At 44.8% G+C, this 18,000-nt stretch overlaps 1 protein-coding gene across 1 annotated transcript in view; it reads right to left on the reverse strand.

Annotated features, from left to right (window-relative positions):
• Nucleotides 1-15,620, reverse strand: part of LOC132382678 (long-chain fatty acid transport protein 2-like) — a 48,180-nt gene extending 32,560 nt beyond the window's left edge. The window contains exons 1-4 of the mRNA XM_059953139.1: nucleotides 15,104-15,620; nucleotides 12,941-13,150; nucleotides 9,970-10,128; nucleotides 6,614-6,738 (exon numbers count right to left, since the gene is read on the reverse strand). Coding sequence (XP_059809122.1) covers nucleotides 6,614-6,738; nucleotides 9,970-10,128; nucleotides 12,941-13,150; nucleotides 15,104-15,572 — 963 coding nt within the window. The 5' untranslated portion in view covers nucleotides 15,573-15,620. The remainder of the gene's footprint in view (nucleotides 1-6,613; nucleotides 6,739-9,969; nucleotides 10,129-12,940; nucleotides 13,151-15,103) is intronic.
• Nucleotides 15,621-18,000: the final 2,380 nt, after the last annotated feature.

Raw genomic sequence — 18,000 nt, forward strand, 5'->3', positions numbered from 1 at the left:
AGACTCTCACAACTCTTTAATAGACAATAGACAATAGACAATAGGTGCAGAAATAGACCATTCGGCCCCTCGAGTCTGCACCGCCATTCTGAGATCATGGCTGATCATTCACTATCAATACCCAGTCCCTGCCTTGTCCCCATATCCCTTGATTCCCCTATCCATCAGATATCTATCTAGCTCCTTCTTGAAAGCATCCAGAGAATTGGCCTCCACTGTCTTCCGAGGCAGTGCATTCCACACCTCCACAACTCTCTTGGAGAAGAAGCTCTTCCTCAACTCTGTTTTAAATAACTGACCTCTTATTCTCAATCCATGCCCTCTGGTACTGGACTCTCCCAACATCTGGAACATATTTCCTGCCTCAATCCTATCAAATCCTTTAATTATCTTAAATGTTTCAATCAGATCCCCTCTCAATCTCCTCAATTCCAGCGTGTACAAGCCCAATCTCTCCAATCTCTCTGCGTAAGACAGCCCTGCCATCCCAGGAATCAACCTAGTGAATCTACGCTGCACTTCCTCAATTGCCAGAATGTCCTTCCTTAAACCTGGAGACCAAAACTGTACACAATATTCCAGGTGTGGTCTCACCAGGGCCCTGTACAAATGCAAAAGGACATCCTTGCTCTTGTACTCAATTCCCCTTGTAGCAAAGGCCAACATTCCATTTGCCCTCTTCACTGCCTGTTGCACTTGCTCATTCACCTTCATTGACTGGTGAACTAGGACTCCTAGGTCTCTTTGCATTTCTCCCTTACCTAACTCTACACCGTTCAGACAATACTCTGCCCTCTTGTTCCTGCTTCCAAAGTGGATAACTTCACATTTATTCACATTGAATGACATCTGCCAAGTATCTGCCCACTCACTCAGCCTATCCAAGTCTCCCTGTATTCTCCTAACGTCCTCTTCGCATGTCACATTGCCACCCAGTTTAGTATCGTCAGCAAACTTGCTGATATAGTTTTCAATGCCCTCATCTAAATCATTGACATAAATCGTAAAGAGCTGTGGTCCCAATACAGAGCCCCGTGGTACCCCACTAGTCACCTCTAGCCACTCCGAGCAACACCCATTCACCGCTACCCTTTGCTTTCTATCTGCCAACCAGTTTTCTATCCATGTTGAAACCCTGCCCCCAATGCCATGAGCTCTGATTTTACTCACCAATCTCCTATGTGGCACCTTATTGAATGCCTTCGGAAAATCTAGGTACACAACATCCACTGGCTTACCCTCGTCTAACATCCCTGTTACACCCTCAAAAACTCCAACAGATTAGTCAAGCATGACTTGCCCTTGGTAAATCCATGCTGGCTCGGCCTAATCCTATTTCTGCCATCAAGATGTGCCACTATTTCGTCCTTAATAATGGACTCTAGCATCTTCCCCATGACTGACGTTAGGCTAACAGGGCGATAGTTCTCCGTTTTCTCCTTCCCTCCCTTCTTGAAAAGTGGGATAACATTAGCCACTCTCCAATCTTCAGGAACTGATCCTGAATCTAAGGAACATTGGAAAATGATTACTAATGCATCCGCAATTTCCTGAGCCACCTCTTTTAGGACCCTCGGATGCAGACCATCTGGACCCGGGGATTTATTAGCCTTCAGTCCTACCAGTCTACTCATCACAGTTTCTTTCCTTAATGTCAATCTGTCTCAATTCCTCTGATATCTTATGACCCTGGCCCATCCATACATCTGGGAGATTGCTTGTGTCCTCCCTGGTGAAGACAGATCTAAAGTACGCATTAAATTCTGTTGCCATTTCCCTGTTTCCCATATCAATTTCTCCCAATTCATTCTTCAAGGGGCCAACATTGTTCTTAACTATCTTCTTCTTTCTCTTCACATAGCTAAAAAAGCTTTTGCTATTCCCTTTTATATTCCTGGCTAGACTGAGCTCATACCTGATTTTTTCTCTCCGTATTGCTTTTTTAGTTAAGATCTGCTGTTCCTTAAAACCTTCCCAATCATCTGTATTCCTACTCATCTTAGCCCTGTCATACTTCTTTTTCTTTAATGCTATACAATCTCTGACTTCCTTTGTCAACCACTGTGGCCCCTTCCCCCTCTTTGAATCCTTCTTTCTCATTGGAATGAACTGCTTTTGCATCTTTTGTATAATCCCCAAGAATATCTGCCACTGCTGATCCACTGTCTTTCCTGCCAGGGCATCCGTCCATTTAACTTTGGCCAGCTCTTCCCTCATGGCTCCATAGTCTCCTTTATTTAATTGCAACACTGACACCTCTGATCTGCCCTTATCCCTCTCAAATTGTAGATAAAAACTTATCATGTTATGATCACTACTTCCTAATGGCTCCTTTACTTCAAGATCACTTATCAATTCCTGTTCATTACACATCACCAAGTCCAAAATAGCCTCGTTCCTGGTTGGCTCAAGCACAAGCTGTTCCAAAAATACATCCCTTAGACACTCCACAAACTCCCTATCCTGGGGTCCAGCACCTACCTGATTCTCCCAGTTCACCTGCATGTTGAAATCTCCCATAATGACTGCATTACCTTTAGCACATGCCAATGTTAACTCCCTAATCAACTTGTACCCAATATCCACGCTACTGTTTGGGGGCCTGTACACAACACCCATTAGGGTCTTCTTACCCTTACTGTTCCTCAGCTCAATCCACACAGACTCTACTTCCCCTGTTCCCAAGTCACCTCTTGCTAAGGACTGAATCTCATTCCTCACCAACAGGGCCACCCCACCCCCTCTTCCCATATTTCTGTCTCTACGAAAGCACGTATACCCTGGTACACTCAATTCCCAGGCCTGATCCCCTTGCAGCCATGTCTCCGTTATCCCAACAATATCGTAGTTCCCCATTTTCATCTGAGCTTCAAGCTCATCTGGCTTATTTCTGACACTACGCGCATTCAAGTATAGAATTCTTAGCCCATTCCTCCTCTCTTTGCTTAAAACACTGTCTACGGTACCTAACCCAGCTCCTTGAACTTCCATCGGGCTAATTGCACCCTGAATTTTGATGACCTTCTCAAGATCACCCAAACCTTCTACACATTTAACCACATGCTCCTTCTGACCAACCCTCTGGATCTGGATCCCTGCCCCCTGGATATCTAGTTTAAACCCCCCCGAGCAGCACTGGCAAACACTCCTGCAAGAATGTTAGTACCCCTCCGGTTCAGATGTAGACTGTCCCTTCGAAACAGATCCCAATGTCCCTGGAACAAAGACCAATTATCCAAAAACCTGAACCCTTCCTTCCTGCACCATGCTCTCAGCCTCGTATTAATGTGCATAATCATTCTATTCTTCGCCTCACTCGCACGTGGCACAGGTAGCAATCCCGAGATTGTCACCCTGGAGGTCCTGCCTTTCAGCTTCACTCCTAACTCCCTGAACTCTCTAAGCAGGACCCCCTCACTCACCTTACCTACATGGACCACTACATCTGGGTTCATGACCTCGTTCTCAAGAATAGCCTGCATCCGATCTGAGATGTCCCGATCTGAAACGCTTTGTTTCTAGGCAATGCTTGAAAAGGTTACAGCCAAATGCTGGTCAATGGAGCTAGTGGAGTAAGGACATAGACACTGTGGGCAGTGCTATTGCTGTGCTGTGTAACTCAAACCAGGTAGTTACCATTCAATTAGCTCTCTAATCCAGACAACTGAACCCCAAACCAGTGCAAGGTCCCCAGGGAAGTCTGAAGCAGACATATTCTGCATCAGTGACACTCGCTGTCCATGTCCCAGTGTCCACTCTCCATCTGCAGCCTCCGGCAGGAAAGGGTTAAAGAGATGCTACCTCTCACCACCATCACTCCCACTGTCAAGTGAACAGAACTTCCTTCACACTTCCTCCACTTCAAAGAGTGTCCTGATTTAATCATTGTCGTTCCTTCATCACAGAAATTCACTGGTCTGCACCCTCTCATTGCAGGAGATTGTGCAGGAGCAGAACCCCAGTTGCTGGAAAAGATGAACCATGGTTCACTGTGCATTGCTACCTTTACCAAATGCTCAATACTCACTGGAAACTAAACTTGAATCTAATTCCTTCAACAAGGGGAGTGCTGTTTCCCTCTGGGAATATCAGCGCCAGCCACGGAGAACCTCAGCTCCTCTCAAGCTCTCAGCAATATGAATTAGCATGACAGGGCATAGTTTTAAGGTGCTTGGAAGTAGGTACAGAGGAGATATCAGGGGTAAGTTATTTTTACATAGAGAGTGGTGAGTGCGTGGAATGGACTGCTGGCAACGGTGGTGGAGGCAGATATGATAGGGTCTTTTGGACAGGTACATGAAGCTTAGAAAAATAGAGGGCTATGGGTAACCCTAGATAGGTCTGAGGTAAGAACATGTTCAGCATTGCTTTGTGGGCCGAAGGGCCTGTACTGTGCTGTTGGGTTTTCTATGTTTCTATGAACAGCGGGGAAGGGGCAAAAGTTCAGCCACTTACTTCCCTCAGAGTTCCTACACAACTTGATGGGGTTGTTGAGGTGTATGGTATGTTGGCCTTCATTAGTTTGGAAACTGAGTTCAAGAAGTCAGGGTGTCAAAGGTTATGGGGAAAAGGAGGGAGAATGGGATTAAGAGGGATAATAAACCAGCTATGATGGAATGGCGGAGGAGACTCGATGGGCCAAATGGTCTAATTCTGCTTCAATATCTTATGGTCTGGTGAGCTGGTGTTGGGAGTCTCTTTAACTCCCTTTAAACTTTAACTCCCCCACTCCCAACTCTCACACAAATCTCCTCCAGATGGGCATCATTTCCAAAGATACCAGAATCTTCAAATTTTCCACTCTCCGTCTTTGCCACCAGTAATATGCTGCAGATACCAAGGACACTGTTAAATCCAGAAAGCAGTCAGCTTTAACTGGTTCATCTTGACTCCTGCACACGTTGTCCTGCTGCTAAACCTTCATTGATGTTACGTCAGTGTTGCCAACTTCACTCCCACAGTATCAAAAACAACTGAAACTGCCTTAAACACCAGGGCTTGGGCTAGACACAGGAAATCTTTGCCTCTCCTCTATTTTGTAATCCCCCACAGAGGAAGTCACGAGGGTTTACACAGATTTCACAAGTGCACTTGGTTAGGACAATGCTATATTTTGTTTTATTTAATTCTAAACAAGTTCTTGCACATAATTTTGTTTTAAGTCTTTCTTGTGAATGTTGTGTACCTGACACTTTGGGCCTGTGAGGCTGCTGCAAAAACTTATTTCATTGCACCTGTGTAGCCGTGGACTTCTGCAGATGACAATGAACTTGTGGTGTTAACTGTACAGAGTTTCTGTCTGGGTGCCATGATTTGCTGGTGTTGTAATATTCCACTTGTGATGAAACCTCGGAGTTTAAACCATTACCCAACAAGAAAGCTTTGTTAAACAAATACCATTCAGAAAGGGCATGAAGAGTGGAAAAGTTTACAGTGGGTGCAGCAAGGAGCCCATTCTCATCATTCACCTACTCACACCCTTCTGATACACCACACAACAGGCCTTCCTGGCTAAACAAGCCATGCTGCCCAGTAACCCTTTATTTAACCCTAGCCAAATCACTTTACAATGAACTTTACACATGGTCAGGTGGTTAAGGTGTTCGTCCAGTGATCTGAAGGTCGCTAGTTTGAGCCTTGGCTGAGGCTGAGTGTGTGTCCTTAAGCAAGGCACTTAACCACACATTGCTCTGTGACGACACCGGTGCCAAGCTGTATGGGTCCTAATGCCCTTCCCTTGGACAACATCAGTAGTGTGGAGAGGGGAGACTTGCAGCTTGGGCAACTGCTCATCTTCCATATAAAAAAACCTTGCCCAGGGCTTGTGCACATTCCAAGGCGCAAATCCATGGTCTATCGAGCATTAACCCTAACCCTAACTCTAGCGGAGGCCTACTACATTGACCAATCAACCTACTAACTGGCACATCTTTGGACTTTGGAAACCCGTGGGGTTGGGGAGAACGTGCCTTACAAAGAGTGGCGAGAATTGAACTCCAAATTTCAATGACCTGAGCTGTGATGGTGTCACAATAACTGCTGTGCGCTGAGGCGCCTATTTATCTCTGGATCGTTCAAGGATCAGGACCACTTTGTGGCAGAGAGGACATGGAGGAAACGGGGACTGGTCTTACTCGAGGAGTCATTAAGTCTCTGGAACTCACTTTAACTGTGATGGGAGGAACTGAATCAGTCAAACCATCAATAAGGAAATGGATGGGTATGAGAGATAATTTGCAACATCATGTGGAATAATCTGTTGGACCTTTGAGGATGGGAATGGGAAACCTGTATGTGTGTTCTATTTAGATTTTTGGAAGGGGTTCAAACTGATGCTACACAGGTTGACCAATGAGGCTAGAGCACATAAAAAGGGGGAACAGGTACTGACATGTGTTGAGAAGTGATCAGACTGAAAACAGAGCACTGAAATGAATGGCTCTTTTTTCTGGATGGTGCACAGTGATGAGTAGAATACCACAGATGGAGGGTGGACATGGGCAGTGGAAGTCCTCTGCTGATCCAGCTGGGAGATGGACTGAGGGACTGTCCCACCAGGAGCCAACTTAACCAAGTGAAATTGCCTCCCATCCCATAACTTGGCCTGATTTACCTTTGGAACGTTACAGAGGTACCGCAGTAACTCCCCCACATACTGGATAACCGTTACGTTGTACTTCCGACAGTCGTCCCAGAAATGGGTGGCAGAGAACTTGCGACGCAGGACAATAGTCGCACCTGTGTCATTGGCAATGAACAAAGCAGCAATAAGTTATAGCACCACTCCATGGCCACTGTTCCTATTAAGACTCCACTTTTCCAAATGTCCCTCCGAATCCCCTCTAGTAACTCTTCCTGGTGACCGTTCTTGGTCACATTGACTGTTTTTCCCTTTCCATGATGCTGCCTACCTTCCTGAGTTTCTCCAGGATTTTGACTGCATTCTTCCCTCTACATTGTCCTTGATCATGCACATCCACCCAAGTACCGGCAATCAGTGTTCACTATCCGCTGTTGTCTGTGAGGTGCTTGTATGTTTTCCCTGTGACTACATGGATTCCCTCCGAGATCTCCGGTTTCTTTCCACTTTCCAAAATCTTACGGGTTAGGGTTGGTGAGTTGTGGCCATGCTATGTTGGCACCAGAAGCATGGTGACACTGGTGGGCTGCCCCGGCACGTCATCAGACCATGCTGGTTGTTTCACTGGATGTTTCGATGTACGTGTGACAAATAAAGTTAATCTAGTCAAAATTGTCCTCTCCTATGTTCTCGGGCATTAAGACCCCACCAGGGGAAAAGCTGGAGGTTTTCTAGCTCCTTCTGCACCACTTCTGGCTTCCACTCATCTGTGGCTCAGACAGCAGCGGGAGAGGATACCCAGGCAACTGGAGTCCATACGACCAGAAGACATAGGAGCAGAATTAGGCCATTCAGCCCATCAAGTCTGCTCTGTCATTCCATCAAGGCTGATCCCAGGTCCCACTTAACCCCACACACCTGCCTTCTCACCATATCCCGACGCCCTAACCAATCAGGAAATGATCAACTTCCGCTTTAAATATACCCATGGACTTGCCCTCCGCCGCAGTCTGTGGCAAAGTATTCCACAGATTCACCACTCTCTGGCTAAAAAAATTCCTCCTTACCTCCGTTCTAAAAGGTCACCCCTCAATTTTGAGGCTGTGCCCTCTAGTTCTGGATACCCCCTCCACAGGAAACATCCTCTCCACATCCACCCTATCTAGTCCTTTCAACATCTGGTAGGTTTCAATAAAATCCCCATGCATTCTTCCAAATTCTAGTGAGTACAGGCCCAAAACTGCCAAACGCTTCTCATATGTAAACCCCTTAATTCCCAGAATCATCTTCATGAACCTCCTCTGGACTCTCTCCAATGACAACACTTCCTTTCTGAGATAAGGGGACCAAAACTGTTGACAATACTCCAAGTGCAGCCTGACTAGTGTCTTATAAAGCTTCAACATTACCTCCTTGTTTTTATATTCTATTCCCCTTGAAATAAATGCCAACATTGCATTTGCCTTCTTTACCACAGACTCAACCTTTAAATTAATCTTTTGGGAGTCTTGCACGAGGACTCCTAAGTCCCCCTGCACCTCTGATGTTTGAAACTTCTCCCCATTTAGGTAATATTCTGCACTATTGTTCCTTTAACTGCAACGCATTATCATACATTTCCCAACAATATATTCCATCCGCTACTTTTTTGCCCATTCTTCCGATTTGTCTAAGTCCTGCTGCAATTGCATTGCTTCCTCAGCACTACCTACCCCTCCACCTATCTTCATATCATCTGCAAACTTTGCCATAAAGCCATCAATTCCATTATCTGAATCACTGACAAACAATGTGAAAAGTAGCGGTCACAATACTGATCCCTGAGGAACGCCGCTGGTCACTGGCAGCCAACCAGAAAAGGCCTCCTTTATTCCCACTCACTGCCTCCTGTCTATCAGCCATTCCTCTATCCATGCCAATATCTTTCCTGTAACGTCATAGAATTTTATCTTGTTAACAGCCTCATGTGTGGCACCTTAACAAATGCCTTCTAAAAATCCAAGTAAATGACATCCACTGCCTCTCCTTTGTCCACCCTGCTTGTTACTTCCTGGAAAAAAACTAACAGATTGGTCAGGCAAGATTTCCCTTTACAGAAAACATGCTGACTTTGACTTATTTTATCTTTAGTCTCTAAGTATCCCGAAACCTCATCCTTAACAATAGACTCCAACACTTTCCCAACCACCGAGGTTAGACTAGCTGGCCTATACTTTCCTTTCTTTTGCCCTCCTCTCTTCTTAAAGCATGGAGTGACATTTGCAATCTTCCAGTTCTCCGAGACCATGCCAGAATCAAATGATCATTGAAAGACCATGACCAATGCATCCGTTATCTCTTCAGCAACCTCTCTCAGGACTCCGGGATGTAGTCCATCTGGTCCAGGTGACCTGTGCACCTTAAGACCTTTAGGCTGCCTAACACTTTTTCTTTGTAATAGCAAAGGCACTACTCCTGTTCCCTGACACTCATGGACCTCTGGCACGCTAGTAATATCTTCCATATTGAAGACTGATACAAAGTACCCATTAAGTTCATCTGCCATTTCTTTGACCCCCATTACTACCTCACCAGCATCATTTTCCAGTGGTCCAATATCAACTCTCACCTTCCTTTTATTCTTTATGGAACTGAAAAAAACTCTTAGTACCCTACTTTATATGATGGGCTAGTTTGCCCTAATAGTTAATATTTTCCCTTCTTACGTCTTTTATAGTTGTCTTTTGTTGGATTTTAAAAGCTACCCAATCATCCAACTTCCCACTTACTTTTGCTACCTTATATGCCCTTTCCTTGGCTTTTATGCAGTCCTTGTCAGACATGGTTATCTACCCCTGCCATTTGAGAACGACTTCTTCTGCGGAACATATCTATCCTCAATCTTGTGAGCTATTCTCAGAAGCTTCAGCCATCTCTGCTCTACTGTCATCCCCGCCAGTATCCCTCTCCAATCCACCTGGGCAAGCTCAGTCCTTCCTTGGAGATACAGCAGAAAGCAGCTTCATAGGCTCCTGCTCTACCCTTGCTGCTCAGAGGATGGGAGTGACCTTCTGCCCACTGTACCTCGCACACTCAGGACCTACCCGTTCAAAGCATATCTCAAATCTCCAGCACACAAAATGCTAAAGGAATTCAGCAGGCCAGGCAGCATCTATGGAAAAGCATACAGTCGATGTTTTGGGCCAAGACCCTTATCAGGACACAAATCTTTATGTTCATTTTGGACAGTTTGTGTAATAGTGTCAGACACTGAGGACATACAGCTACAAATATATAAACCCCATGAGGAGAACTGGGGGCTAATTTCCTCTTTCCCCTTCTGGGTACTTCCCACCTGGGGAGGCGAGCGGCAGTAAGAAGAGATTACAGAGAGCAATTAATTTCCTTACCGACATTAATGCAGCTGCAGATCCCCAGCACAGAGCCTGAGCTGTGATACAGAGGCAGGGTAGTGTACAGGACATCACTACTGCACAGCCCACATGAGGTGATGAAATTGACCATTCGGTGGGCCCGCAGATGGTTGATGATGGCAGCTTTAGGTAAACCTTTAAAGCAGGTACGAACAATCAAATCTCAACAGCTCAACCTCTGATTTATTCAAATCCATCAGCTCACTAAATAAACTTTCAACTATAGCATGACATTAAAAACCAGGGTACCCAATGTATAAAAAGATCACCATACACTAAGGCAGAGTCACAGAGCCTTGCTCCTTCACAAACCAGACCAAGGGAGAATACATCAGTGACATCAGCATCAGGTTTAATATTAGTGACATATGCCATGAAATTTGTTAACTTTATGGCAGCAGTACAATGAAATACATGATAAATAAATATGGAGAAAAATGAGCTAAAGTAAGTATATTCAGAGCCTCAAAAAAGTGGGTGAGAGGGAGGAACAGATCTGGTTTTGCTGATGAAAATGTCAGTGAACAGATGGAGAATACACAAGTCCACTGGAGTCTGGGAGAGAGGACTGTGTATGGAGTGCGTGAGAGGGAGGAACAGGTCTGGTTTTGCTGTTGAGTGAAAATGTCAGTGAAAATGGACAGCAGTTTGGAAATGTTTAAAGAGAAACACTTCCTAGAAAACAAGATTTTTTTTTCAGTGTTTACAGATGCGACAATATGTTAATAAGACGCTTAAAAATGTAACCAAGGAAAGTACATGCTTGATAGAGCTCTTTAGAAAAGCATATAATTCAGATAATGGTAGTGTTACGAATGTACCACAGCTCTGAGGGGCCAAAGGGTGCGGGGTAGCCCCCTCCTTTGTGAGAATCGCAAGATCACTATTGAGTCAGTTCAGGAGACTCAGGAAATGAGAGAAAGACATGCAGAATCCACAAAGAGTTGGAACGTGTCCTGGCCTCCGAAAGGCGGGGCCATTGATACCAGCTATTGTCTCTTGCAGACGGGATTGTGTATTGAATCCTGTACGATGCATCGAAGCCCCAGGCAATGAACCGAGGGGGAGGTTGGTGGAGGGATTGCATCATCCCAACCTGATTGACATCTGAGACCCTGTGAGTCAGGATAAAAGAGGGTCTGGGGAACAACCCCTTCAGACGCACCAGGAGAAACACTAGCGATCCCGTAATAGCGAAAGCCGGTGGGAAGGTCCCGTGCGTCCGTTTCCATTTGCCCCGGAATCGGTGTGCCTTTACCACGGAAGAACGGTTTTTCGCTAATAACGGGGAAATCAACTCCCAACGACTCTCGAAGGATTGACATCATAAAAGGAATGGGCAAGTTTTAACCCGTCTTTCTCTCCAACCAAAAAGCTGCAGCTTGAATGAACTCAAGTGACACTTATATTTCCATCGGACAATACATTATCCCCCTAGACAACGATAGAGCTATTTCTTATTGATTATTATTATACCCGCGCTTTTAGATTTAGTATTGACGACGTATATTATCTGTGTGTTTGCATTGATATTATTTTTGTGTATTTTTATCAATAAATACTGTTAAAAATAGTACCATCAGACTTCAACGGACCTCCCTATCTTTGCTGGTAAGTGACCCAGTTACGGGGTACGTAACAGCAGTAGAATCCTTTCAAGCGTGTATAAGGATTTGTCAAATCTTAAAACATTCGACTTCATATATTAAAACAAAATGGGAGAATGAAGGAGGGATAATTTTATCGGAGGAAGAATGGACAATAATAGAGGTATCAATGGAAGTGTACCAGTTCACAGAAATGGAGGGAGTTTGGATGGAAAAACTTGATAAGATATTTTATTACACCCTCTCAGAAATTCCATTATGATAGTAACCTCCCTGTTTGCTGGAGAAATTGTGGAAATCAAAATGCAAATCATTATCATATTTTTTGGGACTGCCCTGCTATCATAGACTATTGGAGGGGGATACACAATGCTCTACAAGACATCTTTAAATATGAAATACCCTTAGAGAGTAAGACCATATATTTTGGGTATATACCTCAAGAATGGTTGAAAAGAGATAAATATTTAATGAATATACTGCTGGTGGCTGGTAAAAAGACTCTTACTAGGAAATGGTTATCACAGGAGAGCCCAACTTTAAATGCATGGATGGAAATTACAATGGACATTTACAAAATGGAGAAGATAACAGCATCTGTTAATCATAAGCTTCAACAATTTGATTCAAACGGGGAAAAATGGTTTAACTACATAATGCCTCAAAGGCCTGATTTTATCCCCACAAATCAATGAATCTGTTGTAAAAAAAAATCACTCCCTACTTGTATGTAGTTCTTTCCTTTTGCTTGTTTTTTCTTTCTACTCTTTTCTATAAGTGTATACCTCAGATAAATACTATGTGATTTGTGACATATATGATTATATATATATGTACAATGTCTGAAATACATCTTATGGAAATGTTTGTTTGATGATGAACTTCAATAAAAAAATAAATCAAAAAAAAAGAAAATGTCAGTGAATAGATGGAGAATACACAAGTCCACTGGTATCTGGGAGAGAGGACTGTGTATGGAGTGCGTGAGAGGGAGGAACAGGTCTGCTTTCGCTGTTGAAAATGTCAGTGAATAGATGGAGAATACACAAGTCCACTGGTGTCTGGGAGAGAGGACTGTGTATGGAGTGCGTGAGAGGGAGGAACAGGTCTGTTTTCGCTGTTGTTGCTTTGTCACTTGCTGTGTTCTGTTCTTCCAAGCACGGTGGACACGCTCTGTTGGTGCTGGTATACCTGGTGATATTTGAAGGCTGCTCCCAGCACATCCTTGGTTGTTAACATAAATGACACATTTCACTTTGTGTTTTGATGTACATACAACAGTGAAATGAAACTGAATTTTATTACAGAGACACAGCTTGTTGGGATACACCACTTCGTACCTGTTGTTCCGGAAGTGAAGATGTAGGTGAAAGGACTCTGGAAGGTGACCCCTGACCTCAGGGATGCAGGCAGTGGCTCATCTGATGCAGCCTGTATTTTATCCTTCAGATTTTCCACATCTTCTCCAGTATACTCTCCATCGAGAATGAAAACCATCACCTTCTCACTTCTCAGAGTTGGCATCACATCCTCTACTAAACTCCATAATTCTAGAAATGATAAACCAGCAGATTTCATTCACTCAGCTCACGTAACCTGTTGGTCATCTTGTGTGACATAACAAATACCACATCCTATGCTATAAAATTTATAATATTAAATTAAAACTTTAAAAAAAGTAAATCACACATTTAAGGTACTAATGAAAAAACAACAAAATTTACATATTGGTCATTGATCACAACAGCTATCCACAGCTCTGCCCAGAACATAGACCGCAGACCACTATAACATACTACAGGCCCTGCACCCCACGATGCCAAGATTTTAACCTTCTTTAAGATCAATCTAACCCTCCCGTCCCACACAGCCCTTGATTTTTCTATCATTCATGTGCCTATCGAGGAGTCTCTTAAATGTCCCTAATGTATCTGCCTCTCCCACCACCCCTGGCAGGGTGTTCCACACATCCACCACCCTGTGTGTAAAAAAAACTACCTCTAACATCCCTCCTATACTTTCCTTCAATCACCTCAAAATTCTGTCTCCTTGTATGAGCCACTTCCACTCTGGCCATCTACTCCGTCTGTGTCTCTTATCACCTTGTACATCCTCCTTCACTCCAGAGAGAAAAGCTCACTCACCCTCTCCTCATAAGACATGAGACATGCTTTAATCCACTCCTCCACACCACTCACAACCCTGCCATTATCCTCCTGCTCTGTCTTCACCTTAGAACTTCCAAACTGAATCACTTCACACTTTTCTGATTGAACTCCATCTGCCTCTTCTCAGCCCATCTCTACATCCTGATGACACCAACCTTCTGCAAACGTACCACCCTTCCATTTCTTCGTTTTTAAAAATCACAAGGAGCAGGCGTCCTAGTACAAATCCTTGTAGACACCGTTGGTCATCAACTCCCAGGCCAAATACTCTCCATCTACAACCATCCTCTACCTTCTAAGGCCAAGCCACTTCTGTATCAGCACAGCCAAGATCCCATGTCTCTTGACTTTTTGAATGTCTATCATGATGGTTTATTAAAATTCTTATACACCACAACCCCTGCTCTACCTTCGCAACAACTACTAAAGCCAGGGACAGATATTTTAAGAGGAACATGAGTGGAGAGAGATGAGCAGAGGAGGGAAGAGATCTTTAATTAAGGAGTAATTGTTCAGCAGTTAAACAAAGATACTTACCTGGTGTGGGAAACACACTGCAAATAGAAGAGAGTTTGGGGCTTCAGAGAAACACACTGACCCTACAGAAGAATAGACAGATTTACCTGTTGTGTCAACACAAAGACTGAGGAAGACATTAGGTGACCTTACACAAGTAAAGATCCAGAACGTCTGGTGGAAGGTGAGAGGGTGGAGAGTCATAGTCTTTCTACTGAATGCAAAACCCGACCGTCACAAAAACATTCAAACTGTGTAGCTGAATTGCAGACAAGAGAAGGCGGTGGTCACTAATCTGCACTTTGAAATCCAAGTAGTGCTAGTATACACAAACCAAACGACTGTCACGGCAGAAGCGGCTGAAAACTTCAGCACCCGGACCGTCCGAACTAAACACTCCCGTTAATGACAAGCCATCACGTTCCGCTCTCCGGCCACATAAACTCTCGATAATTCACTAAAACAAATCGGTAAACTTTTCAGCAGCCATAACGCCGCTCGGACGCCAGGAATCTGCGACAGAGGGTGTGTGTATGGGGTGGGGTGGGGGTGGGGGGTGACCATCCCAACCACGATGATGAACCGGGGACGTCCCGGAACCTGACTAGATAGTGAGGTCCGGATGGGGACCCCAGGTGCGGCGGCGAGCAACGTAGCGTCCCGGAGAGTGGTTTATCCTGCGGCAGTGAACAGGGTGCGGGGTGCCGATGAGTAGAGAGGGTGGGAAGAGACTAGACATTCCTACGGTGGTAAACAGGGCACGGGGCTCCGGGGTGTGAGAGTATTTATCCGGGGGAGGGGTGTGGAAAACAGACTCACCTGAAGAGGTGAGGAGCGTCCGAGCTCCGCTGCTCTTGAAGCAGTGAATCAGGGCTTGTCCGCGGACGTTGGTATTGAGGAAAGCGGCGGCGCAACCGAGTTTAGCTAGGCCGAACCAGGCGGCGAGGAAGAGCGGACCATTAGGCAGTAGCAGCGCGGCACAGTCCCCGGGGCGGAGGGTATCCCGCAGCACCTGCCCCACGCGGTTGCTCTCGGCCTCCAGCTGCCCGTAGCTTAGTGACCGGCCCTCGAACAGCACAAACGGTTTATGCGGGCTGCGCCGTGCCCGCTGCACCAGCAGGTCAAGCAGGGTGGTGGGCGGCCGTCGCCGGGCCCACCAGCTCAACCGCAAGGCCGCGGCCAGGCCCCGCCACACCAGTGGCACCTCCACCCATGCCCACGGCCACAGCCATCGCAACAGCACCGCTGCCGCCAACACGAACGCAATGAGCGACCACAGCACCGACATTCCCCCCTCCGTGTGCACTGCCGCCAGCTCCGGAATGGAGGGAGTGACGGGAGAGGGGAGGGACGGAGGGCTGATTAATACATCTGTATTGGACGCAAAATTTGGTGGAGATGTGGATCGCGATGAAAATTCAAAGGGTTCAGTAGGATATAGAGCAGTTGGAAATTTCTGGTAGAGTTTTATCCCAACAAATCCAATGTATTCCTCTTTGGGAAGAGAAATGTAAGGGGAAGTGCAAGGCCCTCAGGCGCTAGCTCGAAGTTTCCAGAAAGTTTTTTTTCTCTTTCTGTTAGTAAGTACTAACGCGCTGACAATGGGCCCAGAATTATGTTCTTTGTGTGGGATATGGGAACTTTGGGAGACCCCCAGTCTCCCTATCAGCTATTTCTGCACGGCGAGCAGCAGCGCCTTCAAGAACTGCAGTTCGATGGGAAACTGAGGAGATGATAGATCAGAACTACAGGGAGGTAGTCACCCCAGGTTGCAGGAAGCAGGCACCTTGGTGACTGGCAGGAACTTGGAGATAGCCAGTACAGAGAACTCCTCTGGCCTTTTTTTTGTAATTTGTTTTTTTATTGAAGTTCATCATCAAACAAACATTTCCATAAGACACTTCAGACATTGTACATATATATAAAATCATATATGTCACAAATCACATAGTATTTATCTGAGGTATACACTTATAGAAAAGAGTAGAAAGAAAAAAACAAGCAAAGGAAAGAACTACATACAAGTAGGGAGTGATTTTTTTTTACAACAGATTCATTGATTTGTGGGAATAAAATCAGGCCTATGAGGCATTATGTAGTTAAACCATCAAATTGTTGAAGCTTATGATTAACAGATGCTGTTATCTTCTCCATTTTGTAAATGTCCATTGTAATTTCCATCCATGCATTTAAAGTTGGGCTCTCCTGTGATAACCATTTCCTAGTAAGAGTCTTTTTACCAGGCACCAGCAGTATATTCATTAAATATTTATCTCTTTTCAACCATTCTTGAGGTATATACCCAAAATATATGGTCTTACTCTCTAAGGGTATTTCATATTTAAAGATGTCTTGTAGAGCCATTGTGTATCCCCCTCCAATAGTCTATGATAGCAGGGCAGTCCCAAAAAATATGATAATGATTTGCATTTTGATTTCCACAATTTCTCCAGCAAACAGGGAGGTTACTATCATAATGGGATTTCTGAGAGGGTGTAATAAAATATCTTATCAAGTTTTTCCATCCAAACTCCCTCCATTTCTGTGAACTGGTACACTTCCATTGATACCTCTATTATTGTCCATTCTTCTCCGATAAAATTATCCCTCCTTCATTCTCCCATTTTGTTTTAATATATGAAGTCGAGTGTGTTTTAAGATTTGACAAATCCTTATACACGCTTGAAAGGATTCTACTGCTGTTACGTACCCCGTAACTGGGTCACTTACCAGCAAAGATAGGGAGGTCCGTTGAAGTCTGATGGTACTATTTTTAACAGTATTTATTGATAAAAATACACAAAAATAATATCAATGCAAACATACAGATAATATACGTCGTCAATACTAAATCTAAAAGCGCGGGTATAATAATAATCAATAAGAAATAGCTCTATCGTTGTCTAGGGGGATAATGTATTGTCCGATGGAAATATAAATGTCACTTTAGTTCATTCAAGCTGCAGCTTTTTGGTTGGAGAGAAAGACGGGTTAAAACTTGCCCATTCCTTTTATGATGTCAATCCTTCGAGAGTCGTTGGGAGTTGATTTTCCCATTGTTCGCTAAAAGCCGTTCTTCCGTGGTAAAGGCACACCGATTCCGGGGCAAATGGAAACGGACGCACGGGACCTTCCCACCGGCTTTCGCTATTATGGGATCGCTAGTGTTTCTCCTGGTGCGTCTGAGGGGCTGTTCCCACAGACCCTCTTTTATCCTGACTCACAGGGTCTCAGATGTCAATCAGGTTGGGGTGATGCAATCCCTCCACCAACCTCCCCCTCGGTTCGTTGCCTGGGGCTTCGATGCATCGTACAGGATTCAATACACAATCCCGTCTGCAAGAGACTATAGCCGGTACCAATGGCCCCGCCTTTCGGAGGCCAGGACACGTTCCAACTCTTTGTGGATTCTGCATGTCTTTCTCTCATTTCCTGAGTCTCCTGAACTGACTCAATAGTGATCTTGCGATTCTCACAAAGGAGGGGGCTACCCCGCACCCTTTGGCCCCTCAGAGCTGTGGTACATTCGTAACACTACCATTATCTGAATTATATGCTTTTCTAAAGAGCTCTATCAAGCATGTACTTTCCTTGGTTACATTTTTAAGCGTCTTATTAACATATTGTCGCATCTGTAAATACTGATAAAAATCTTGTCAAAGAGATGGGGAGTGTCTGTGAATATGGAATGGGCTTGCCCACAGAAGGCAGAGGGT

This window comes from Hypanus sabinus, chromosome 28 (genome assembly GCF_030144855.1).
Source record: "Hypanus sabinus isolate sHypSab1 chromosome 28, sHypSab1.hap1, whole genome shotgun sequence".
NCBI lineage: Eukaryota > Metazoa > Chordata > Chondrichthyes > Myliobatiformes > Dasyatidae > Hypanus > Hypanus sabinus.